This window comes from Ambystoma mexicanum, chromosome 11 (assembly GCF_040938575.1).
Source record: "Ambystoma mexicanum isolate Mex_15411 chromosome 11, UKY_AmexF1_1, whole genome shotgun sequence".
Taxonomy (NCBI): domain Eukaryota; kingdom Metazoa; phylum Chordata; class Amphibia; order Caudata; family Ambystomatidae; genus Ambystoma; species Ambystoma mexicanum.
The window spans coordinates 596,937,528-596,964,157 of record NC_090934.1 but is presented as its reverse complement, the minus strand read 5'-3'; the positions used below and the strand labels follow the sequence as shown (position 1 = coordinate 596,964,157).

General features: G+C 46.1%; 1 protein-coding gene across 2 annotated transcripts in view; it reads right to left on the bottom strand.

Annotated features, from left to right (window-relative positions):
• ZDHHC13 (zinc finger DHHC-type palmitoyltransferase 13) overlaps nucleotides 1-26,630 on the bottom strand; it is a 1,364,100-nt gene that overhangs the window by 395,831 nt on the left and 941,639 nt on the right. For both annotated transcript variants that reach the window (XM_069623461.1, XM_069623462.1), the window contains one exon: nucleotides 17,640-17,773. In XM_069623461.1, coding sequence (XP_069479562.1) covers nucleotides 17,640-17,773 — 134 coding nt within the window. The remainder of the gene's footprint in view (nucleotides 1-17,639; nucleotides 17,774-26,630) is intronic.

Genomic DNA, 26,630 nt, shown 5'->3' with positions numbered 1-26,630 from the left:
ATGCCATTAGGCCCAGCATATGCTGGAACCACCATGCCGAGGTCGTTGAGTTGGCCAGAAAATGCCCCACCGCCCTGCGGAGGGACAGGGAACTCTAGGGTGTAGGGAACGCCCACTGAACCATAGTCTCCGAACGCACTTTTACGAAGACCAGATTCTGAGATGGGCACAACTGTGATTTCCTCTGGTTGAGGGAGAACCCCAGCCGATGAAGGAAGGACAACCGCCAATCGCTGGCAGGAGTGTAACACACCCCTCGCGTGACACAACCCTCCCTCCCTCCCTCCCTCCCTCCCTCCCTCCCTCCCTCCCTCCCTCCCTCCCTCCCTCCCTCCCTCCCAGCCAGTTGTCCAAATAAGGGTACAGATTGATCACCCTCCAAGCCGAGGAGGCCCACCACTGCATTCATCAACTTTGAGAAGACGCAAGGGGCCAAGCTCAGGCCGAAGGGCAGCACCTTGTACTGAAAGTGGTACAACAAAAGCATGAACCGCAGAAACTTCTGATGCGTTTGGTAAATGGGTACATGCAGGTACGCATCCTTGAGGTCCAGGGAACACATCCAGTCTCCTGCGCAGGAGTAATTAAGCGTTCCAGCGGTAATGACAGATTCACAAATGACAGATCCAGGACAACCCTCATGCCAGCCTGGTTGTTCTTGGGTACCGCAAATATTCCTGGAATAGTACCCAGAGCCTCTGTCTGAAAGAGGAACTGGTTCTATCGCCTGCATCTCCAGGAGCGAAAGGATGTCCCATAAAAGAGCCGGGGACCCGACTGAAGAGGAGAGGATGTAGAGGCAAAGGAAGAGGAAGACTGAAGCCCGTGGAGGCTACAGATCGGATCCACGGAGTATCCACGGGTTGCTGAAGATACTTCCAGGTGTCCTGGAAAAGAGCCAAACGGCCCCCCACAGGCAAGCTGTGTTCCCTGACCAAGATGTCACAGCTTCTTGGCATCAAAGGCGGGGCCAGGTGAGGGGGAGCGCAAAAACCTGCACAAAGTCATCTGCCGTTTCCTCCTGTTGTCACTGGGCAACCTGTCAGGCCCCCTTGTACTGTGGACCTGAAACACCTTGAAGCCGGATAACGTGGAGGATTTGAACTCGGTCCTGCCCTGGGACTGAGGGAAGGATTTCTGTCAGGATGACCAAGGACTTGGCGGTTTGAGTGGAGGTTTTCGTCTTTGTCAACTCGTCATCGGTTGACAGATGAAAAATGGCCACGCCCTCAAAGGGCAGATCCAGGATCCGCTCCTGCACGTCAGATGAAAAGACTGTGGTGTGCATTCACTCCGTCCTTCGCATCTCAACCCCAAGGCACAGCTCTCTGCTGGCTGTGTCAATGTGGGAGACCAAAGACTCCATAAAGGTCCTACGCAATGGCCCGGGCATCTGCCAGACCACCCTTGAAGGAGGCCCGTTTGTCCGAAAGGAGATGGGGCAGAAATTCCCCAAGCTCCCGCCACAGCTTCTAGTTAGCTGCAGCCAAGAGGGTGTCTGTGTTGGCTTGCCGCAGATGGAGTCCTGAGATGGAATAACAGCGCTTTCCCAAAGACTTGAGGACCTTGTCCTCCTTGAAAAGACAACTGGTGGTGGCTCCCGTGGAGGAAGACGACAAAGACAATGGTTTATAATATTAAGAGGCTGCAGTCACCAGTGAAGAATGCGGCTGCATGTGGGAGGCGTAGAGGATTGGCTCCCTGTCCGTTAGCCTGAACCTGCTGTTCAACTTCCTGTTCATCTGGGCGTTCAACCTGGGCTTCTCCTAGACATTTCGTGCCACCTGGAGGACATCCTTCTGGAGAGGGATGCCAGACAGGATCATGGTGGGCTTACCCAAGACCTCTGCTAGCACTCCCGACTCCTGGAAGCAGAGGAACCCCCAAGAACTCTGCCAGGCCCTGAAAGCGGCCATCAAAGGCCTTAACAGATGCCTGAGGGTTCATCGTCTTGGGTGGCAACATCCTCATTGCCCACCCCCCTTTTTTTACAGACCATGGGAAGTCCCGGCCTGGGGACACAGGTGCCGACGGGGTCCCCCTGAAGTCTGGTGCCAAAGACAGGTCCAACTACTGTTGAGGGGGAGGCGTTGGTGCTACAGGAGGCAGTGGAGGGGTCTGAACCAGTGGTAGTGCCTGGACCGGGGGAGGGACCAGTACTGGAACAGGCAGTGCTGGAGGAATGGGAGGAGCACCCAGAGGAGGGAGCCAGGGAGGCACCACTTGCGCGATGACCTTCACTAAACCCTTCAGGAGAGAAAGCGCTTGAAGCAGCAGTTCTCTCCCCAGGGACCTGGCATTCCGAGACGCTGGCCTTCTGCTTCTGGACAAAGGGCTGAGGCACCCGAGGTGTGTAGCAGTAAGGCTCCAATGGGTAGATATATCCTTGAGGAGACTAGATGCCTGTATCGCACAATCCGCTGCCGCTTCCAGAGAGAAGGGAACTGCACATCACGCAAAGCCCATTCAATGGGCGAAAGCACAGGCGGGCCCGGAGTTGGATCCCAGATGGCCACCGGCCAGGCAGGCTCTGCCATGTGCCTCTCTGCCATTTTGAAGCCTTGTGCCATGCCCTGGGTGGGAGGGCGCAAAGGCCCTGAGCCACAGCCACGGGAGGATACAGCTCGGGTCTTGCATCCGAAGCGGAAGCATCAACCTCGGATTACTCTGGCAGGCGCCAAGCCCTCAGCCGGCCGGCTGTTACTCGCAACGCCCTGACTCGCGTCCTCTGAGCGAGCTCCGGTAGGCTGGACGCCCTCTGCACCTGTGCCGGTAGCCGTGCTGGATCTAGCCGAGGATAGACTCTTGGAGGTGGCACACAACAATCCCCTTACCCCTTGGGGTTGAAGAGGACGAATTTGATCACCCTTCCGAGGACAGCCCAGTAGGGCCCCTGAGCTTAGAAGCCGGTAGCCTGGATGGTCTCAGGTCTGCCCGAACCTGAATCCGAGGAACCTGTATCCGTGGGTACCCCAGGGAAGGAGTTGGCGTGCTGTGGAGCTGTACTGAACAGAAGGCCTACCTTGTCTTGACAAGGGTCCTGGAGACAAAGTCCTTATGGTGGGGTGGAGGAGAAGTGTGGAAGATCTCCCTTCAGTGCGACAAACAATTCTGCAATGCCCTGTGACCAAGAGCGCTGCAAGCTGAACATGTGGCCCTGCGGTGGCCGTGCCCCAACACTCAAGACAGAGTGCATGGGGGGGGGGGGGGTAAGTGGCCGGGAATGAGCTGTGGCATGAGGCACATCTCGTGAATCCTCCTGCAGCCTTCATGCCTCGGGGGGGGCGCTAGGCACCGAAGGGAAGTTAAGTAAGACTGAAAAATAAACGGGGAACAAGCAGAAAGCTAAAAAGTCTCTGGGCTGGCTGCCAGGTCTGACACCATCCGTGCGGAAAAAGGGACTGAGGTGAGGCACCAGAGGGCGGGCCTCGGCAGGGGCGTTCCCACACAGAGGTTGCACAGTACACTAAATTTAAAGGGGACGCTCCATTTTTCTCTTTTAAAGGTTCCGGTACGAGTATCTAACATATGTGACTAGTTAGTATGACATGCTGGACAACTATGTGAGCAATCTGATTGAATATTCCTTTACTTAGTTTCGATTTTTGATGATCCCATCCTTTCCTTTGAGTTCTCTGAATAAAGAAAAGCTTGATACCATGTTAGTGCACTTTTAAAATTACAAACAAATCAAGTTTGGATTTCTTCCATTGGGCTAATTGAAAATACTATGCCAAAAAGGCAAAATGCACTTGCTTCCAAAGTCCCATTAACATCTTAAGCCATGCAGGGAATTGAATAACACAAATACATGTCGGTAGCAGTTTTATGCTACCACTTTCATTTTGTGGCTACCACCTGATGAACTCCGCTTCCTCTCTCGCTAATGTTCAAGGGATGTGGAAGACAGACAACAGCTAGCCAGAGTTTTTCCTTAAGTTCTCTATGGCTCACCTTGTGGTTCATGGAGCAAAGAACTCAAGGGTACTAAGAAGGCAATGGGGCGGTTACGATACAGTATAACACAACATAACATTCAATAAAGGAATGCCCACATAGAGGTGGTCAGTGTTTTTATGTATTTGGTCCATGGAGTTGTGGTCTGCTGAATTCCTTAACAATAACTCAGTCTAGCCGGGGCTGTGGCCACCGCAGGGGCATACAATCCCTCACTTAAGAAATCCATTAAAGCACTATCTTTGGAACACAAGCCCGAGAACGGATGGGAACAAGCGCAAATTGTGAAAGAGCAGTGAGAAGGAGATCAGTTGGAAGGAGGAAGGTTTAGGAAGGGAAATGGAGGTTTAGGAGAAGGGAGAGATCAGGTGGAGGAAGGAGGGTAAAAACCTATATAAGAAAGAAGAGAAGCGAAGGAGGAATTAAGGATAAAGTGGGAAAGAATACAAAGGGAGCGGGACGGACCCGGAAATCCCAGGTATTTCCTAGTTAAGAGAGACAAAGATCGAGGGGAGTTAGGAGGTGGAAGGCAAAGCCAAAGGGGCATATGTTGGAGAAGGGTCAGAGCGGAAAGAAGAAAGAAGTACAAAGCCTTGCTTTCCCAGGCCCAAGAGATGGTGAGGACCAAGCCTAATAGGGCCCTGAGCGAGCAGACCAGAGCAGGCAAGAAAAGACCCAGAGATTGATCTGGTGGAAGTGGCAAGTCCACCAAAAATTCTAAAGAATACTTGTTGGCCCAGAAGGGCTGAAGAGAATACGATAGCCCACACTACCCTACAATGTGGACTATAAGGACAGCTGCCTGAAAATAAAACACAGGCAACATGGCAAGACATCAATTGTAAACCTACCATCATCTGCATCATAATTTGCAAAGTGGAGTATGTAGGTGAGGAGAGCTGGAGTACAAACTGATTATCTGAGTCGTGGACACATCTTTTCTACAAGCATTTGGTGAACATTACGCATTGTAATGACCCTCCCAAAAGATTGCTTCAATGCCTTGTGACAAAACTCCTCGCTGGGATTCAAGGGGTGCCTAGTGGGTTGACTCTAAAACCCTCCAAGTCAACGCTGTTGCACACCCTTCTCATGGCAGGACATGGGTCACCAGGCAGTAACCACTCGATCTGAGCAAAGCCTATGCTTAATTAACCATGCCAGTATGGGAAAGGTGGGACAAGGCCACTACCAACTCCTGGTTCCAGAAAGGACTGAAGATTTGGGAGGGAGACCCCAATGGGGAATGCCAGCCAAGTCCCAGAGGGTTGCTAGAACACCTGGAAATATGTCCCCAACCCAAGTTTGTCCACCGAAACGGAGCAGGACTACATTTCCCCAATCCCTCCTGGAAGGTTAACAAAAAACCCAGACCAGAATGGGAAACCACAGTCACTGCCACAGGGACAGGACACCTGGGGACGGAGGAAGAGACCAGGCCAACCCACTGAGGTTGTCCTTAACACACAGGGAAGGTGGCATTGGGGAACCCACACCCCTTGTCCACAAGAGGATAAATAACACACCCTCCCCTTTTCAATAACATAGGAGAGAAAAAACGATTTATAGCATCTTTCACTCTCCACAGGAACTGAATCTTGCCTGACTGACCTGTGAAACACAGCAACGGCTTCACAGCAGCTTAGGAAAACCATGGAGGAGTAAACCACCAGAAACAACGAGGGGGCCACTTACCCATTAGGTTCATAGGAAGAGAATTGCAGACAACAAATAGGTAGGGAGATCCAGCGAGGTGACATCCAAAATGGCTGCCCCACCTCTTATGGACACTGTTCCATTAGACTCACCCTCAAGAGAGTCACAGGAGGGAAATGGCCTCAACCAATAACAGACTCTCTCTACCCATGGGCCACAGGTACAAAACATCAACAATAGGAACAAGGACAGAATAAGAAGTAAAACCACTCGGCTCGGTTTGTGTGCTGCTAGAGCGGATGAAGGAATATGTTTGCTGAACAGTAGACAGGAGTTTGGATCAGGAATACAGCGCTGGATGGAGAATGAAGGAGAGCAGATATACTGGACAAGTAAAGGAGAGAGGATCAGGATGGGAGGTGTTAAAGGAAGGGGTAGTAAGATCAGAGGAGGGGAGTGGAGAGAACATTGTGGTATGATATCTGCCAGACGAGTTGGGATGATCTGGTTTATAGGTACAAAAGTTGATGGAGGTCAGATGTGCATAGGAGGGGTGTGGAAGGTTGTTGGAGGATGCAGAAGGATGTAAGAGGGTGCTACAAGAGTTGTTGGCAGAGATGCTGAACGTCAAGAAGGAGGTTGAGAAGTTTTTTTAAAGGGAGATACCCTGAGGAAGCAGCGCACCATATCTCTGGGGGGAGGAAGGGCAACCTAGCCCTGGGAGGTGACAAGGGCACTATATCCCTGGGACACGAGTCAAACACCATATAACTGGGCAAAACTACAGTTGGTAGTGAAGGTGGGAAGTGAGAAAGTGGCGGTTGAAACAGCAGACGGCGGTCTGACTGAAGTGGCCAGAGTAGAGGTGGAAGGTTTAAGGCATAAAGGGGTGAAGAGGGAAAGAAGAGACACAGATGGGCGAAGAGAAAGAGGGAATACGTTGGGATGGACCCAGAGGGTTGAAGGTGGGAACAAATGGGTGAAGAAAGGCTTGGGAGACAGAGGCAGAATACTTCAGCTAGATGCCTCCTCCCTGCTTTACCCACTCTGCCACTTGCCAAACCTGGGCCAGGCAAACTAGCACAAAAGAAAAAGAAAAGAGCCGATGCGGGTTGTGATTCCTAAGCCTGGGGACCTTTTGTTGTGCCAGGCAGCCCTGGTGTGAAGCTGGTTGCGGGTTCTCCAACAGCTGAGAGAAAGTCAATCCGGCAGAGATGTTTTAACACACTCTGGACATTTACCTTGGCTCATAGGATTCTAAGAAGAGTGACATACTTTATTTCACTTTCCTTTATTTTTTACCCACACATTGTTCACTTCCTGGAATAAAAGAATCACTTTACCTTTTATTGATGTATGTGTATGTTTATTGATCACTCTGCGACCATCCTGAACACACTGCCCTGAACTTTTTTCAGGTGATTCATCTAATTTGGTTTATCATCACATTTGCTCCTACTGAGTGTACAGCAGAACTGTTACGCTCACCTGGTATCCACGGGGCGCCACACGATACTGGATGGAGGTCTAAGCACCATCCCGGACCCCTCTCTGCTTGGTTATATGCCAGAATTGGGTAGCGCTTATAACAGGAGAATGGAGGGTTAAGATACTGGTTCTGTGATGGGTGGACTCCCACCTCCCTCTGGTCTAAATCCCCTCCCTTGGGCTTATTGTTCACCTTAGGTTTTTGTGCGTTTAACTCTCCATCCTGCGTCTCTGTGAAAGTGGGGCACGTGGTTGGTGCGGGCGTTCCGTGGACCTAGTTGCTTCACTGGTCCGTGTTCCCTTATGTCGGGTCCAGACCGGCTGTGACTCCGACTCTGTTTGCTGTCTTCTAGATGAGTTATGATGTCTTTTCTGTCTTTATTCGTCCCTTTCTTTCCCTTCGTTTTCTCCGTCTTCTCGGCGTCTTGCTCCACTACGCGGTTACCTAAAAATGTCCCTTTTTGTTTTCACAGGGATGGTTGCGATCTCAGAGATGCCTCGCCGATGGCAAAGACCACAGTGAGTTATTGATGCGCGGAGCGCTGCGCTGTTTATTGGTGTTAATTGCTAACCTGTGTTCTCTTCTCTTCTTTGTACAGGTTGCGGTGATGTTCCGGAGTGTTGAGCAATCGAAGCGCTGCTTGCCCAGGTAAGAATTGTTATTAATGCTGTCCTTGTTTCTTTACCTTTGCAGCGAACTCCGGAGATGGGCGAGGTAAACAAAGCGCAGGATGGATTCAAGGCCGGTTACTTCACAGGTAAGTGTTCTTGCTTGCGAATGCTGTTCTTGTTCTTCCAGGTTATTAATGGAATCCGGATCTAGGGCTTCAGGATCAGGCCGCCGTAGAAGCAGATAAGCAGGAGCTGGACACAGCGAGCGTTACGCTGCAGGAGTGCAGAATAACGTGAAGTGTGTTCTGCTGTTTGGGTGTGGTTTAAATAGCCCAGGCCAAGTAGTTCCAGGCCCGGCCACACCCAAAACACTAGACCGCATGGCTTGGTTCGAAAGAACTGAACTGTGTGATAGGCCTCCATGTTGGATAAGGTCCAAAACTGGTATTGCTTTATTCCTGATAATGAGCCTGACGCCAAAGGCGCCAGGACTGACTCCATGTATGTTACTGATGGCGTTTTAAGGCCCTTGGGGCCAATGTGAAGGGCTTTAGGCCCATTACTGCCAGGGGGCTGTTATACCGAGGGGGTCAGGGGCATGGATCGTGACAAGAACACATTGGTTTTGCATCCAGCCTGTTTCCTCTCAACCCTTCTGCAGATCCCCTGCAACATATCAGGGCACATCAGTCTTGCTGCAGATAAGATCCTGGATGTGGACTCATTCACTGGTCCAATTCAGCTTGCCCATTGAAGTGATTTGTTGGGCCTTTTTGAGGGGTAAAGGCATTAACAATAAATCAGTGCACCAATTACCCAAATAGCCACAATAACTCACAGGTAGGAGCACTGTGTGATAGAGCCAGTAATAAGCCATCATCAATAGGGATATTTTACGCAGTCTGTACATTTACTGAAAAAAAACAAGCAGCTTCAAGATCAATCAATTTGACTGGCAACTGAGGAATGTGACAACCCGCAAGAGCAAGACAGTAATTCACTGTACCAAATGCCCCTTTGGTCAAACAGTACGAGCAGCTAACAAATGGATTTTGTAATATACTTCAGATTTGTTGTAAACATTTCAATGCACATTACATTACATGGAGGCAGGACATACAGAAAACGATCTCTTGGTAGATTCAGCAAATTAGAACACTACACATAGCAAACTCTAAAAAGTTCTCATTTTTAAAGAACAATGGATGTCGAGATTGAAAACATGTGAAACAGGCCTAAACCATCCGTTTGAATTTCTTCCCGATTGAATAGATCAAGGGAGGCCCAACAGTTTGCAAAACTCTCCTTCAGCATCAGCTAGTACTGAATATAGAAAAGATATTGATTACCGAAGATTGGTAATTATTTAGTCCACCAGTTTGTTTTTTTTTTTTACTGGTATAGCTTGTCCAGTTACATGGAGCATTACCTTGCTTTTTTTACCAGACATGAATCCTTTTAACGCAATGACGTGATCACATGAAGGCCAGGTTAAAATAAGGAGTGCAGCAATAATGACTGTCGCAACACAACCACAATTTTGACTGAGGTGAAACATCGTCAAACATTGGGAAGAAAAATAAAATAACTATTAGCAAGCACATTAGCAAATAATTGTTCACTCCGCCCACTTTTGTGGAATGACTACTAATAGCAATCCTTCCCTAATTTGGTTAGTTTTCTGATGGATCATTTTATTTTTGTTGTTTCTGAATAATTGAGTAGTTATTAAGTATCAAAGTAGCTGTTAGGCAGAATCCGATCCTGTGCAGTTCCCTTGGTGAACACTGCAAAAAGATTAAGACTACAGGAGTAAGCAGTAAACCCAATTGGTAGCAGTCTGTACCACCCAGATTTACCTGGTAGCTGTGGCTGAGCAGTCAGACCTCTCTCAAGAAGAGTTAGGCAGTATACAGAGGATACACAATAGGGCCAAAAACACAGTAGAGCAAGCAAACACTGACCAGAGCTTGTTATCAAAGGTATATAATTATTTAACACACTTTAGAAAATACACTAGCACTATAAATCAAAAGCAAGTTCCAACACAATCAGAAAAGTATACACACCTCCCTTAGCAATTACGAGACAAGTCGAAGTCAAAACACTACTTTTTGTCAAAACAGAGGTGAGCGCGTAACTTGGATGGCACTCCAATAATTAAATAAAAGGCAGAGAAAAAGGCAGGTCATAAAGATAAAACAGTTCCCAACACTTTTAAGAGACCAAAACAAGTTAGTGAAGGCAGAGTCTACTGTAGAGCCAAAGTTCATAGGCCAGACCCACTTTATATGGAGCAAGGTGAAATGTGCCCAAAATCACACAGTTGAGAAATTAATTCAAGTCTTTGTAGAAATGTTCAAAAGAGGTTGGGTGGTTCAAAAGATAATGTTAGGAGGACTGGGGGCCAACCCAGTTGGAAAGCCAAGGATTTAAAGGTCACCTTTAGCAAACAGTAGAAAGGGAGGCCAGGTGGAACACAGTACTTTCAAAGTTGAGGAAGCTCCAGCGGTGGCAGTTGTTCCTGGCAGCGGGTGCAGTTTGTGGTTTCGACCAGGGGAAGAGAGGATCTCGCCGAGGACGAAACTGGAGTCGTTGCACTGCCCAGGGAAGAAACAAGCCATGGAGTTCGTCGGTTAAAAGGTGTGTTCCTGGTATTCGCGGTCACAGTGGTGAAGCTTGGCTATCCGGCTGCCGGGGTGCTTGGCACGGGCGATTCGACCAAGAGACGTCCTGGAAGGCGAAATGGCGAACTGGTTGATCCCACCAGCTCAGAGGAAGAAGACTTTCAGCAGAAGATCTTCTCTTGTCGTCGGGAAAGTGGTGAGGTCGTTGCAGCAGGGCTCCACCGGTGGTGTCGTCATTGCAGATGGCTCAGCTTCTCCCCTCTTCGGATTTCTTAGGTCCTGTGGCGACTTCTCAAGTTCCAGTCCCAAAAGCCCTGCTTTTATGCAGAAAAACGCCCATTCAACAGCCTAGCTGCCACTCAAACATGCTAAGTGGTGAGCCGGGCGGCTCACCACTGGCCCAATCAGAACAGAGTACGACTTGGGTTGCTAAGGCATCGCAGTCCAGGGTGCCAATTCCCCCACCCACACATCCTGTCGAACCCAGACAGAGTGGCACCAGTTGGAGGGCTTCTGTAAAGAAGCCCACCAAAAAGTGGAACAAAAGGCCCGACCTTGGTTGGAGTTACAGAGACGGACACGAATGCCATTTTAGAAGAGAGTTCTGGCAAAAAGACCCAACCGGTGATTTAATATTAAATAAACTGGCGGTATTTTTAACATTGCACCAAAAAGTGGTGCGTTTAAAATCAATGGGAAAATCCCATAGGAAATATTCCGGTGTAATATTTTGCATGGTAACCACTGCCACCAACCAGAAACTCGACAAGGGGGGAGACTGGACAGTGCCCCCATGGAAACAGACCAAGGGGCAATCGAATTAACCCCTTCCAGTACTTCCACAATATGATGGTTTGTACTGGTTCTGTTAACAATTTTGGACTAGTAAAGTCAATGGTGACTTTACATGCCCTGGCAGACAGTAGTCAGTCCCACGGTATGGAGTCTATGTTTGGGGGTCACTGACACCCCTGTGTTACTGCACTGAGGGTGCTGTGTAACACATACACAAAAAACAGATGGTACCCTATGGAGTAAAAGACCCCATAGCCCATAAGCACACCAAAAGTCACAGACATACCTCAAATGATGCCTAAGAGTGGGAGGAAAAGAGTCTCACTCTTAGCAGGAGAAAAAAACAAACCCCAAAAATCCAGCAAAGCTGCTGGGGGACTCACTAGGTTTGGGAAATCAGCCTTATAAGAGAATTCTCCCCAACAGTAGCTTTTTATTATTTCATAGTTGCATAAATTGTAATGGCCAAAACAAAAGTGATGGCTGAAAGGTTTAGAATGGATCTTAAAGGGATGCGACCAAGCAGGTCAGGCTGGACTCAGTTTTGGGATGGGACCAAGCCTAATTTGCATATGGCCTTTCCCCTTTCTATAATGGCTTGGCTGGCTGAAGAACACTGGTCTGGAGGGCTGCCCAGAGCGATGGCAGAGGTGAAGATGAATTCTAAATCTTCCATCCATCAACCCTTTTGTTTTGTCTAGTCACCCAGAGTGGGACTACTTTGGTTTAGAAAGGAGGCTTCAGCCAGCGTAAGATACCATTGGGTAAAAGAGACTCGGAAAAAAGAGTCATTGACAAAGACTGCAACTGAACAACCCATCTGGCAAAGGTGATCACTACCAAAAACAGTTGTATTATTCAGAAGCATTGAGGGACATGAAAAGAGGCTCATAAAGTAGCCCTATCACGACACGTAACACTATATTGTGATCCCACTGTCTGTACAAAGCACTAGAGGAGGAACCTATAACATGGCCTTCAAAAATCAAACTACGGCAACAAGAAACACCACCCATGTTCCTAAGGTTCTATGTCCATTCATCTACAGTTCTTTCGATGGATTTTTGCCAAAATGATCCATCAAAAAAACACATTGAAATATTTTTTATTTGGGTGTTCCTCTCCCAAAACCCCACTTCCCCTGTTACTATTAATACCACCACAATCCCATCACATATATTTCGATGAGTTTTTTTCGATGGAATTATTTCAGCAAAAATTCCATTGTAAAAACTACTGTTGATGAAAGGACGGTTTACTGTTCCTGGGAACAAACAAATCAAGAAATAATGAGAAGACAACCTATAACTGGGTATGCATTCAGCCCATTCTCTGCCAGAGACCTCAAACTGCAGAATTGGAAATGGAGATGCCCGACACCGAAAATACAGAAAATCAGCCAAATTGTGACACACAGGCTCAGGGATAGAGCAACCATGAGAAAATAGCTTCTCTGTTTTCAAGCTTAAAATGTATAATTTTCATAAGCTGGTAGGCAACCAAAGCATCCCCACCTGCTTGATTAGATATTCAATCAGTGGAAGAAGCAGCAGCAGCAGACCGTCCTAAAGATAAGTGGCGTGCCGGCCACTTCTGCTTCCTAAAAACAGGAAAATCCTCCCAACAAAAAAGAACTATGAACAAGAAAACAAAAGATATATAGGAGCATTTCCCCCTACTTCAAACCACACATCTCCATGGATATGTTCTGCTCAGTGCAACTAGTACAGCAGTGTCGCAGAAATGACTACTATTATTACAGCTGTGAGAAACCCAAGGGTCTTCTCATTCCCAAGACCCCTGGATCCTCTTCTCAGGTGGCCAGGGAAAGGTCATCGCTCTTGGATCCCGACACTGAGGGTGGGGAACCGAGGGAGGGTCACCTGGGTGGAAAGTATGTGAGGATTGGGAGTGGGGTGCCCTTGGACAAGTCATGGTATCCCCACTTTCGCTTATTGACAAACAACCTAACCCTCCACTGAGACGAGGAAGAGGAGACAGAGACAGAGGAATTGAGACTTTACCCTTTTACTATGTCAGTAGGGTCAGGCATGTCCCTTTAATTATGGTTGGGTAGGGCTGGATGAGCATCTACACCTGTAGCCTGTCAAGGGGCTGCAGATGTATAAAGGGAGACCAGGAGAGCAACAGAAAGAGCAGCAGCAGGAGATCCTTATGAGGAAGCAGCTGTGGTGGGACCGAAGACAGAGTCAGGATTCCAGCAATCTTCCCTGAGGAATTGTGAGACCCAAAACGAGTGGGCTGTGTGTTTCCCCAGGTCTGGAGGCCTCCATCTCCACGTGTGAGCATCAGGGACTGCTGAGGAGAAGCCTGCTGCGAGCATGTTGCCCCTGAGCTATCCTCCCGAGACCTTTCTACCTGTGGGAGGTAGAAAGGACCACGCTTCCCACTCCCTGATGACTTATCCGGGCGCAGCTAACCATTAGGAATGCAGGGAGGATGCTGCCCCCTCCAGGAAGCAGTCTTGGAGCCGGCATGTAGAGAGACACATGGCGGGCAAGAGGGGCTCGTACCAGTGGGTATCCTGACTCGAGAAGTCAAGAGGAAGTCACAGGAACTGCCGGGAAGACCTACAAAAGGCTGGTGAGTGTCAGGAGGGAGTTTAAGCACCAGGATGCTCCTGTGGGACCACAAATGAATAACGATCAGTGAATATAAGCAAATAAATGCATATTGAATACCGAACTAAACGGAAACTTAACATTGAAGCAAATAAGTGCATATTAAATACTGAACGGAATGATATCTTACAATTAAGCATCATAAGTGCACATTGAACACTGAACTGAAAGTAAGCAATATTAAATGAATGTTGCACAACGATTTAACTTAAATCCTGAAGTTAAGTACATCAAAGGCTAAAGGGAGCCACACAGTGAACTTTGATGAGTGACTGCAGTGCGGCAAAGCCACAGATTGGCAAGAGGTGTGTGACATGCGGTGGCAGAGCCACAAGGCTAACAAAGAGAAGCCAACAGAGTACAAGACTACACATAAAGCCACAAGGAACATAGTGAAGGTGACTTGGTGTACAGGAGCAAGTGCCAAGGAACCTGTGTGGGCCGAGGAGTCCAGGGATCCTGGTTGCGTGACCGGTCATGGGTGGACCGTGCAGTGTAACAACTGCGTCTGGACCAGTGAGCCCTGAATGGGGAAAAATAAGGACATTCTGCAAATTAACTGGCAAGGGAAGCCTGAAGGAGGGTCAGGTCGACTTGGAGTTTAAGACTTTTTGGAAGATTAAAGCAAGTATAAGTGACGAAGTTGAAGTCTTGGGGAAGGGAACCCTGAGACTTAAAGGGACCACACGTGTTGTCTTGAGAACCGAGTCTCAAGACTCCTTTCGTTTTGAACTGTGTTACTTGAAACCTAGGGGAAGGGAACCCCAAGGAGTGATTTTGATCTGTTCAATCTTGAACTGCAGAAAAGTTATTGTGAGACTTTTCATGGAACTTTCTTGTGCTTGGGGGGGGGGGGGGAGAAAGCTGTGAGCTGAAGGGAGCTCAGAACTTTGAGTTGAACACTATTTCTTGTGATTTTGATATCCCCAACACATTGTTTAGCTGAAGTTGTGAGGGCAAGGATAGGTTTGGACACAGACAGACTTAAGTTGAACTCTGACTCAGACTTTCCTTAATTTTGTTCAGGTAGGGAAATTCCACCTTAGTATAGGGCAAGTTAGGCTAATAAATAACCTTTTTTGAACTTTAAGTCTTTTGTCTGTGTATTACTTCGTGATGCCTTCACACCGCCTAATCTGAGAATAATTAATGCACAAATACATCTTTTAGATTGCAAGAACTACTAGGTACAAAATGAAATATGGATTACAAAATGATGTGTGTTAAGTTATATATATATATATATATTTTTTTTTTAATGGTTTCTGCGATAAACCTCAAGGTATTCTTACTTCCGAACCCCTTGCATCCTCGGTACAGGTGGCAAGGGAAAGGTCATCGCTACTGGATCCTGACTCTGGGGGCAGAGAAGCGAGGGAGGGTCACCTGGGTGGCAGATCCTTGGGAACGGGGTACCCTTGGGCGAGACATGGTATCCCCCTTTCCTACTGACAATCAACCCCAACTCCTCACCAACCTTTATGGGCTATTGTATGCCAGCTCCACTCATTTCACCACCATGAACACTTGACAGTACAGGAACAAAGAGGAGGAAATTTACAGAAATGAAGACTATGCTCTTTTATCCCTCTAGTACTGGGAAGAGGAAGATGCCTGCTAGGATTAGTTAAGGTCAGGCATGTCCCTTTAATGGAAGTCGGGCAGGATCGAAAAATCATTCAGACCAGCAGCCTGTCAAGGGGCAGCAGGTGTATAAATGGAGCCCAACCCAGTGGTAGAGGGAATAGTCAGAGGAAGAACCAGGACGGCCGGTGCAGACAACAGAGGCCAAAACCAAAAGATCTCGAGAACAGGTAGACAAATGACAATGCAGCCAGTTACACAGACATTTTCAACCTGTGGGAAAACTACAGTCATTTGCACTGTGCATTTGAAAATATCATCAAACTGTGGGAGATAGACATTTTGTGTGTTTTGGATCTCAGGGAAGGGAACCCTGAGTCCTGAAGAGACTTCTTTTGCATTCTAATTCTAAAAAAGGGGGTTTTGAGACTTTACTTTGTTGAACTGTTTATACTGGGGGAAGGGAGCTGAAAGGAAGCTGAAAGCAGCTCAGGACGTTGTGCTGAACACGGTTTTTGTTGATTGACGACATCCCTACACATTGTATAGTTATAGTTGTGAGGGCAAGCATAGGTTTTGGACAGAGACAGATTGCTAATTTGAACTCTTTGATTCAGACTCTCCTTTGTTTTATTTAGGTAGGGAAATCCCACTGTAGTATAGGGCAAGTAAGGCAGTTTTCTATCCTGATATTTAAGTTAATAAACATGCACTGTTTGAATTTGGAATTGGTCGTCTATTAATCATGATGCCTTCACATTTCCCAATTAAAAAAAGGTAAAAAAGGGAGCACAATTCTCCAACTTGAAAGTCTTCTTGGAGCCCCGGTGGCAGAAATACACTCGTGACTAGCAAGTGTTTACACACCAGGATTCCCCTAGAAGTGTAGCAGGCAACAGAGGTCATCTGGAGCCCAACACGAGTGCCACCCAATAATGGCATGGCAGAGGCCCCTACTCTGCCATGCTGAACACATTGAGCAGAAGGACCTGAAACAGCTTGGCCTGAGCAATGTAGTGTTTTTAGCACTATAACTGCCTCCTTAGAAGAGGGATAGGAGAGCCTTTATCCTTCAGCATCAACCCCAAACACCAGTCTAAGCCAGAGTATCCTGTACTTGAAATAAGATAGCTTCCTTTTTTTCCTCATTGCACATCATGGAATTGTGTTCGTGTTACCCCCCAGATCCATAGTGCCATCAGTGGGAAGTAGTGTGTCATGGTGATTTCACCCTGCATCTACAGCAAAGGGAACAAGTCATTCTCCTGTGATATATGATATCATAGGTTATTTATAACGCGTTTGATATCCAGAGGTTTCTAAGCGCGGACCCGGGGATCGAACCTGTGGTGCTCTGTGTCGTCTGGCTTCCAAGGCGAGCACGTTGCCCCTGAGCTATCCTCCCGAGACCTTTCTACCTGTGGGAGGTAGAAAGGACCACGCTTCCCACTCCCTGATGACTTCTCCGAGCGCATCTAACCATTAGGAAGAGTGGATAGCCAGGAGGATAGCTCAGGGGCAACACACTTGTCTTGGAAACAAGACAACGCAGAGCATCATGGGTTTGATACCCGGTACTGCGCTTAGAGACCAGACTCCATCATGAAGTGCAATGCATAAAAAAACACACAAACAAAACAGTGGCCATATTCTGGATACATTCCTGGTGATGGCCAAAACAGACATGTGGTGCCTGCAGCATTTGCAGGGCATGAACTGTCTTCAGAGAGCCATATGGACAAAACGGGCAGAAAGTTGTAAAGAGATTTGACAAACCGAGTTGGTGCTCCAGATCTAAAGGGTTCTGTGTAAGAGAAAAAAGGAAAACTTCACAAGGCAAGAGTGCCATCGTTATGTAGCCATTGAGTAAATTAGGGAATAAACGTCAACACACCACCAACTGCTTAGTTGTTGTGGCACCCACAGAGGGTATTGCTAAAAATATCACTTGGTGATTTCTACATTGAAGAACTATCCATTAGAAATGCATTTCACATTTCTCCATTTTGAACTACACTACTTGTTCACCAGGAAAACATGCAATAGTGCTAAAAGTGATCAAGATAACACAACAACGTAGTTGGCCTTTAATCTTTCCAATCAACATTTTCCCACATTTCCATACAAAAAAGTACAGTAACTTTAATCACACTATAGAGAGACCATAGTAAGAATTGGTAATTCAAACTTACTCCAACCACTAGAAATGTCCTTGCAGGGTGAAGTTATTTTAAACATAATAATCAACACTAATGGAGGGTCATGTAAATTTACAAACCTGGTCAGAAGTTGGGTTCCAATGGCTAGCGCGGTGAAAAGGCATCCTTTCAAAAGCCAAGAATCTGACTCCATGTCAAGTATGAATCCTATAGCCCACATGACGAACAAGGAAACCAGCAGCAACAGGAACGACTAGGAAACACAAATGTAATTTGTTTCTCATAGGTCTGGTAGTTGTCAAATGGCACATGTGTGCCCGAATAAACGTAGATTAATCAAAATATCTTCTCTGCAACATATTGACTCACAAGAACAGATAGAACCACAATTTAAGGAATGTAATCAGTAAGCTTCTAATGCAAAGGGCCTGGTGAACACATTCAGATAACACCTACAGGCAGCAGCTAAATGGTAGATGGGTATCAGAGCACATTTTTTGCAGCAAAAACGAGAGGACACAAAACAATTTAATAAAAAGATGTTCAAAACTTCAGTTTCGGTCACCAATACTGATGTATGCATTAACTTAATTAGCACGGTGCACTGTTCAAATGTCTTGTATGAAAATTAGGAAGGCCCTTGTCATTACGGAGGGGTCCCACAAACTAACTTCTGTGAGCCAGTCTTATCACAATATAAACATTCCTAGCAAAAACTATCTTCACAAGCATTAAAAACATAAGTAAAAAAACAAGACTCAAATTCCAAAATGCGCAACAAATAGGAAAGGCTCCCTCTATTCTGGGTATCATTCTGGACCAGAAGTCTGTAACATTTGGTCCTACATATTTGTTGGACTGCAACTTCCATCAGCACTATACATCATAGTCAATACTGAGGGGTCTTACAAGTTGCAATCCTAAACATTTGCAGATCTGCAGCTTGCAGACTCCTGCTCTAGACCAAAGCTCTATCCTTTACTTAAGCCTACATTCAAGTGTACTACCCAGTTCTAAGCAGCAAATCACAGCGCATGTTCATTTGTGGATATGGCAGCAATGAATTTACCACTCAGTTCCCTCCGTACAGGTGGAGGGAAATGGTATCAGCCAAGGAAGAGACGTAAAGGCACCAAAGTGTTACAATTATCTAGCTGTTATCCCGCATTTAATAATTGCCAGTAACGTTTAATGAGCCTAAAGGAAGTGGGAAAAGGAGAGCACACTGGAACAGATCACACTTCAGAAAAGCCAAATTCCTGAAACTGGACAAGTTGTTCTTTAGTCCACGAAAATAGTCAATGAAGTATTGCTTACAGAGTGTATGGGCGGTTTTAGATATTCCACATAGTGAACATGTTCAAAATATCACAGATCCTTCCTTTGCCCTGTCAAATGAGCATGAACTCATTTGGGACATCAAATTCAGTGAAGATCTTAAAGAAAGATACAGAAGAATATCCACCCCGCAAGAGATATTTTGGATTCCAGTTTCCTTAGCATCACGAGTAACTGACGAAAATAACGAATTACTCACTGTAGAGAATACTGTACTCAGTCCATAGTCTCCCTTCCTCCATACTCATGGGCTGTCGACCCAAACAAGGACGGACCAGCACAATTATGCCCAGCAAAAGTATTTTGTATAAAATTGAAAAAAGGGGCCAGGCATTGTGGCTTCCACGCCCAGATCCACCCTCAGTCTTCTGGCTTCATCTGCTTGTCAAATTTCCGTCCACCTGCGCAGAGGCGTTGCTAGGGGGGGTGAGGAGGTTAGGAGGGCTATCACCCCAGGTCTTTTAGTTGTAGCCCCGGATAGAATCTCAGAAGCTACAAACAAAAGGCTAGCAAGCCCTCAGTCCTGACAGTTCCGACATCAGCGCAGCCCCAGATCTTTTCCAGACCTAGCAACACCCCTGCACCTACGCAATACCTGACTGACAGCTAATTTTAGCTGGGTTGATGGGAGGTAGTATGGAATACAGTGGAATGAGACTACATCAGTCGTTTTGATAACTTGTTCTTGTTCCTACGTCTCATTCCCTTTCCTCCATGTACATGGGTGACTACCAACCATGAACACGTGATTAAAGGTGGACTCTTAACACTTACACTAGCCACGGATTTTGAGGACGGCCTGATTGAACTGTGAATCTAATTTGTAGCTAGTATAGAATTGTTTTTACAAAATGTCAAGTTGGTATACCACAGAGCCGCCACACAGGTAAACGCCCTTTAAAAAAAGCCAGTGACCTTTTTGCCATCATTCGCATTAGTGTCAATTTCTTTGGGGGCTCGAAATCCTTGTGGTGAGTAGCACTATATAATACAGGACTATCCACAAGCTATGGGACACTGGAGCTGCTCATTTGCCTGGAAATTAGCCTCCATAGTGTGCATCTGGAAACATTTATTTTTCTTCTTTTACATGTGAACCGGCTCAGAGGCAGCTCTTGTGGGGCGCATGTGCTCTGTGGCGTGTGACGTATTACACCAACCAGTGCTTTCTTTGCACTCTGGACTCTGCCATGGTTTTCCAGCCTTCGCGTATCCCTGCACTAATCTCGCTATTCCTTCCTACCTGATGTGAGCCAACGCTGGAGCAGGAGTGACAGTCTGGAGCTCGGAGTCAAGAGCTTAGGGTGCACATCAGACTCATGGGATCACGTGCTAAGGGAGGGGAGGAGCAGTTCAGTAGCGCTGCTTCATGCCTGGCACGTCGAGGTATGCTGAACCCCCGGGCCAAAGAAGGCACAGAGCTCCGCGAAAGAGCAGTGAGTGTTGCGAGCTCCAACAGGAATTTGCACTTTCCCCCCTTAGGGCTGGAGTAGTTCTTTTGTCCATGCCTTGAGCAGCAGTTTGAGTTTGAGAGTTTGACTCGTGGAGAGCTTGTTAGGGGGGGTGGGAGGGGTTGCCTGGATTCTTCTATTTTCCATTTTGGTTTCTTGACTATTGGCCATCAACCAAATTAATAATTGAAATACGCCAACTCCTTTTGGCCCTTTTTCGACTTGTGTAACTCCAGCACAAAAAATATACACACACCATGCACACATCGACATACATCTGACATATATTAGGCACGTATCTCTCAAAAGCACACGTATATAGGTCAATATGTCTTTCACTCCAAGAAGCCGAAGTTCCTGAAATTACAAAAGGGACAAAAAGCCTGTTATGGGAGAAAACAAAAGACTGCAATTAAGAGTAACACAATAACCAAAAATGAAACTCTGGCCGATTAGCAAAGCTAGTAGAGACAGGTGGGACAACAAGCAGAGCAAATAAAATATCGCCCAGTGCCAGTAAAAAAAGATCAGTCCTTGCTATGGTGGGTTTTAAGGAGTGAAACAAATGAACCCAGATAGTTGACTAAAAATAGAGAGTTGCCCTTGCACCCTAATACAAAATTCAATTTACTAATTTCATCACCGCCCGTCATCAACAAGGCATTGTACAGTCCAGCAGCGGTATCAGCCAATGTAGAGGGGACTGCATCTTGTATTGAGAACAAAGCTCATCCAATTTAACCCCAATTTAATCACACAAAATGCAAACAACTACGAAAGTGACAACAACGACCATGAGAAGTGTAATGGATAAAGTAATGGAGTGAGAAAATACATTGATGATGGTGCAGTGAAGGTGTCGATTCAGCGCTGTTAAGGGGGGCTTACCTACCAGCTGTAGGAATGATGGGAGTAGGGACAGGGCACCCCTAGATGGGGATAGGCTATCATTGACAGCTGTACTAAAGGTGTTCAGAACACAAAGTGCACATCGAGAAGTCTGGGGACAGGATCGCGGGGGGATTGCTCAAGAAGCGGCATGGGGGGCTTCGGGAGTCTGGGGTAGGAGCATGAGGTACAAATGGTAACATAATACGAGGGGAACCACCTAGCTGCCATTTGGTGGCGAGAACCACAGGTAAGTAAAATCATTCTGGGTTAACACTGACAGGCCCTACATAGCAGGCAATCACGAATTTCACGAGCACTCTGAATCAATGGTGTGCTGGGCTGGAGGAATGTTGCATGTTGGCTGTTCTCAGGAGATAGCAGTCACTGGGAAAATAGACATCTACATACAAGGTCGGCAAGCCAGGCTCTCAGGCGATCGCTGGGACCGGGGTAAATGAAACGCATAAAAAAAATGCTCTGGGAGGCACTGGCATAGTAGGGTCAGCGGTTTCAAACTGCCCCTTGGCAGGCGGGCCTGGGAAGAAGGATGTGGGACGAGGGGGCGACGCGTGAAGGAGCCAATCAGCAGATGAGTTTTGGTGTGCCTGAAAGGCAACAAGTATATTGTGTTCTTACTGATGTCCGTGAGCCATCACATTGGTTGGATGCCGTGTGAATGTCTCCCTTCCCAGAGGCTCAGGATGTCTAGTGTTTAATGTGTGTGCTGACCAACGGCAAAATAACAAAGTTCCAGGGGTCAGCACTATTACGTACTGCAAATAAGTCATTCGTCGAGTTGGAAGGAATGTGGCGCCACAGGGTGATGAACAGAGGTGTCAAGATTGTTTGCTCCAATCATCTCTGATTAACCTATGTCTAGCTATAGGGGACTGACGCCTGACCAATCAGCTTTGTCTATTTTGCAACATTAATTCCAACTGTTCCTGACTATGCAAATAACGTCAACTGTATAAAAGATGTGACTGCAGTGGGCAGTTTTGTAAGCTTCCATCAATCAGTTCTGTTCCACTATGCTGTTGATTTGTGCTTGCCCAGCTGTAATAAACAGTGGTACTTCATGCTTGGTGTATGCTCTTTTTGGATTACTCTTGGTATCCCAGTGATTACGCTCTCATCAAGGCCCCCTGATGCATTTTGGCAGCCCCAGTGAGATCCTCAGTTCCCTAGGCCAGATGAGGGTATTCCGGCTGCCCTCCAAGGGGGCACAGGCCCGGCACTTGCAGGCCAGTCCTACACCCACCCCCAAGATTATTCTGCAGACACTGCCCGCGCTCCGGAGGAGGAGGAGGAGAAGAAGAAGCACGCTAGCAAGGAAGGCTTGGTGCTTAGAGGGCTTGATGATCTCTAGGACACGCAAGTGTGCCCGTGCATGAACGCACTGTGTCATGGGTGCATGCCCAGAATGGGGCGGGGGATGGATTTTCTTTTACGGCGTCTAGGACACATTCTCAAGGACGGAGGACGATTGGCCATATTAGTCGAAGATTTTAGTTCTATCCACCACATAGGGAGTGGATGTGTGGCGGCCACGTCTGCGTTGGAGGTGCGTAGAAAGTGGCAAACGCAGTTAGATGGGAGTTGCGCGTAGTGCAGGCAATTGTATAGTTGCATCATTAGGGGAGAGGTGTGCTTCCATTGATTTGTTGAAGTGGTGGAGGAAGCGTGCTATAGAATAGTATATGTAGGGATATTCATTGTGAGAAATTATTGGTGAATAGTGTTCGATCATTTGTCTGGCTTTGGCCGAGGTGGAAGGGTCGACACCTAAGGTACCACTTGTATAATATTGCGCTTGGCATAGTAGAAGTGGACACCAGCCTGGCGAAAGGGCATGGTCTGGCGTCAACACACACTAGCATAGGTAAAGGTGGTCTTGTAGAGAGGGTCTAATGAGACGGGCCAGAGGAGAGGGCCGGTGCGAAGGATGGGTGTGCATGGGCAGGCTTGTGGAGAGGGCCAGAGATTGTGCATAGGGCGTAAGGAGGAAGGAAACCAAGTATGCGTGTCCAAGACATGAATGAGAGTGAGGTGTAAGCGGGGGGGAAAAAAGAGTAATGGGGACAAGGGAGATTTGAAAAAGGAGGAAGGGGCAAAAGGGACGCAGAGGGGGAGTAGACGTTTTTAATAAACACAGGAGGGGGGCACATCAATAGGCGGGGATAACTGCTTTTCGGGATAGTCCCCTCGATCATTTGTGCGAAAAATTGCCACAATATCGCAATAAAATAATAAAATGCAATTTTCATTCGGTTCAGGAAACTGCAGGACAATGTTTCCATGCATGGCCAGGGGAAGGAACATTCGACAGTAAGATCATAGAACACATGTTCTCATACCTATTAACAAAGTACAAAGGTTCTAAACTTAAGAGCAGAAAAAATATTTTAGGGCTGAGTAAGAGAAACAGGACAAGCTCCCGAGATTCTAACCCCCCCCCGAACTCCCTACACCTTTCAACCCTTTACCCCCATCTCCCCCATATTTATTTTTTGATATTTTGTCATTATTTATTGTTGTATTTTATTCCACAAAGAACTTTTACAACACTACATACACAAATAGATTTACAATCATTAACAGAAGAAAAAAAAATGATAAAATTCATAATATAAACAAACATATCAGTACTAATATACAAGACTCCTAATTAATAAGCTGAAAATTCCTATGATTTTCATGTTAAGACATTTGGTTGTTTTTCAATTAATCACTTCATTGCAGTTAGAATAAATTATTCCAAACATTATCACCCATTCGTCATTTGTTTACATATCATTTGGCACTAAAGGACTCAAACAAACGCTGTACCACAGTCCAAACATTGTATGATGCAATAATCAAAACTTCAGAGGAAGAATTAAGACATGTTCCAGAAGTGGGTAGTCGCTACCCATTCAAAGTGGTGATAATAACGACAGTAACGAGTCCTAGAAAGGGCCTCCAATTTGGGACATAATGAAAGCACAAGTTGCACTGTCTCTGATGTGCCTGCCACTTTACAGATACAACACATCCGTTGGTCATGAGCAAGTTTCCATTGTGGACTACGAGTGGCTCTTACAGGTATAAAAGGTTTTCAATTGTAAGAGCCTCTAAGCCGTATGTCACAACAGGAACAAACCATTGTCGATATAACTTTAGGATACCCTTAAGAGAAAAGCCAGCATATTGTGTTACATGTTTGCGAGTCATAAGTGTAATTAGTCTGGCTCTCTTAATCCTAGACTCTATTAAGAAGAGGTATCCTTGTTTACAGTCCATTTCCACTCCAAGATATGTGTAGACCTCGATGTAATCAATCACACACCAGCTAATATTCATAATGGGTCTATTCACTTTCTTGGACGAAATGCACATGGTTTTGTTTTTTTCAAATTGATTGTCATGTCATGTTCAATTGTAAACACACCATGCTCCTCTAATATGGCTTTCATACCGGCTATTGTGTGATCAACCACCACAACGTCATCTGCATACAATAATGCAGTAATCTTAATCTTGGCGAACCTCGCAGGACAATGAGCCCGACTCTCAAGTCGTCTTATTAATGCTGCAGTGTAAATGTTAAAGAGCAGAGCCGCTAACAAACAACCCTGTTTAACTCCTCTATTTATTTTAATTTGTTTAGTCTGCCCTCGTTATCAAGGCTGACGCAAACCGTATTATTTTGGTGAAATTTGACTATATTTCCAACAACCATTGAGGGCATTGAAAGTGGCGCAATATTTCCCATAATTTATTGCGGTTGACCTGGTCAAAGGCACTACTAAAATTAACAAAGGTTACATATTGACGAATTGGATTGAAGTTTAGCCTTAGTCATAATAGCGTCAAGAAGACGGATGTTGTCAATAGTGGAACACCCGGACCGGAAGCCAGATTGAAATGGGTGGAGAATTTGGCTGGTGTCAGCCCAAGATTGCAAGTGTGACAGTACAATAGAGGCAAAGATTTTACTTTTAGTGTCAAGTATTGATAAAATACGATAATTTATCGGTAGTTGATGCAAGCCTGCTTTATACATGCCTATCAATATAGTCTTGGACCAGGAGTCGGGGATAGACTTTTCCTGGCATACCTTTTTATATAGCGATGTTAAAATATTAGACCAGGGGATGGGGTCATTTTTGACTACACAGGAAGCAAGGCCGTTGGAGCCAGAGGCCCTAGAATTATTAAATTTCACAATGATGCGCATAATATATTTTCTACTAAATTTAAGGGGCCAAGGTCCCTCAGAATTCAAAGTTGGTTCAAGAATAGCAGCATCAAACATAGTCTCAGCCAATAAATCAGCCCACATAGATTCACCAATTGCATTAAGTGGCCGGGACAAATCATTCGATTTAATCTTATTCAAAAATGTCCAAATGGAGCTATAGTTGCCCTTTTGCATGGTATTAATCAGTGTTTGCCATTTCATATTCAGTTTACCTTTACAGTTAGGTTTGCAACAACCACTATATAAGTTATTTTTTGTTTTATTTCGGAGCAGATATTCATCCCAACAAATAGGTAACCTCTTTAATGCTTGCATTTCACGGCGATGAAGACGCCTCACCAACACCAAGTCTGTCATACATAGTGTAACAATGTTTCCCATTAGCTATAATGGGGAGCCCAGGTGCAACTGCTAGTTCCGTGGTCCATTGGTTGATAATTTGTTCAATATCATTACTTTTAAGTAAATCATTGATAGAAAGCGACATTCAATTGTGGCACCATTCCATTTTATACGAGTGCCGGAATTAGATATACCAAGGTTAGTAGGACCACAGTCAGAAAGGCTGGAGATGGAAAGATTAAGTTGAACAGGGACATGATCACTGTAGACAGAGGTACATACGTCAAAATTGCTGATATAGGAGAGAGCAGGAATATTACCACACCAATAATCTAATGTTGCAGACTTATTGCCGCTGGACCAGGTACATTTTCCTGGAGTATCACTTATGGTCCTGCCATTCAATGGCCAGATCTCCCAATCTAGGAAGAAATTAGACCAAGAACACCCTCTGTCATTACGCTTGCTTTTATACATCACATTAGTTTGAAAAATATTATTAAAGGTAATCTTCATTGCCGAGGTCCCACAATACGCATTGAGGTCGCCCCCAATTATAACTATCTCATTTCCACTAATCATCAGCCAACTGGTTAAAAGTTCATCAAGGCTGCCGTGGATAGTATTCGTGCAAGCTGATGACAGAGCATCATAAATGTTAACAGGTTAGGAGTATTTCTGCCCATTTTAGCCTTAGCTTCAACAGCTAGTACCCATTCATTGCCAGTTACTGTAGAAAATTCATTAGCATAGAAATCATGGGAAGAACAAGTTACTTTCTTACCTGGTAACGTTCTTTCGATGGGATGGTCCGACGACGTATTCCATATCTATGACAGGTAATC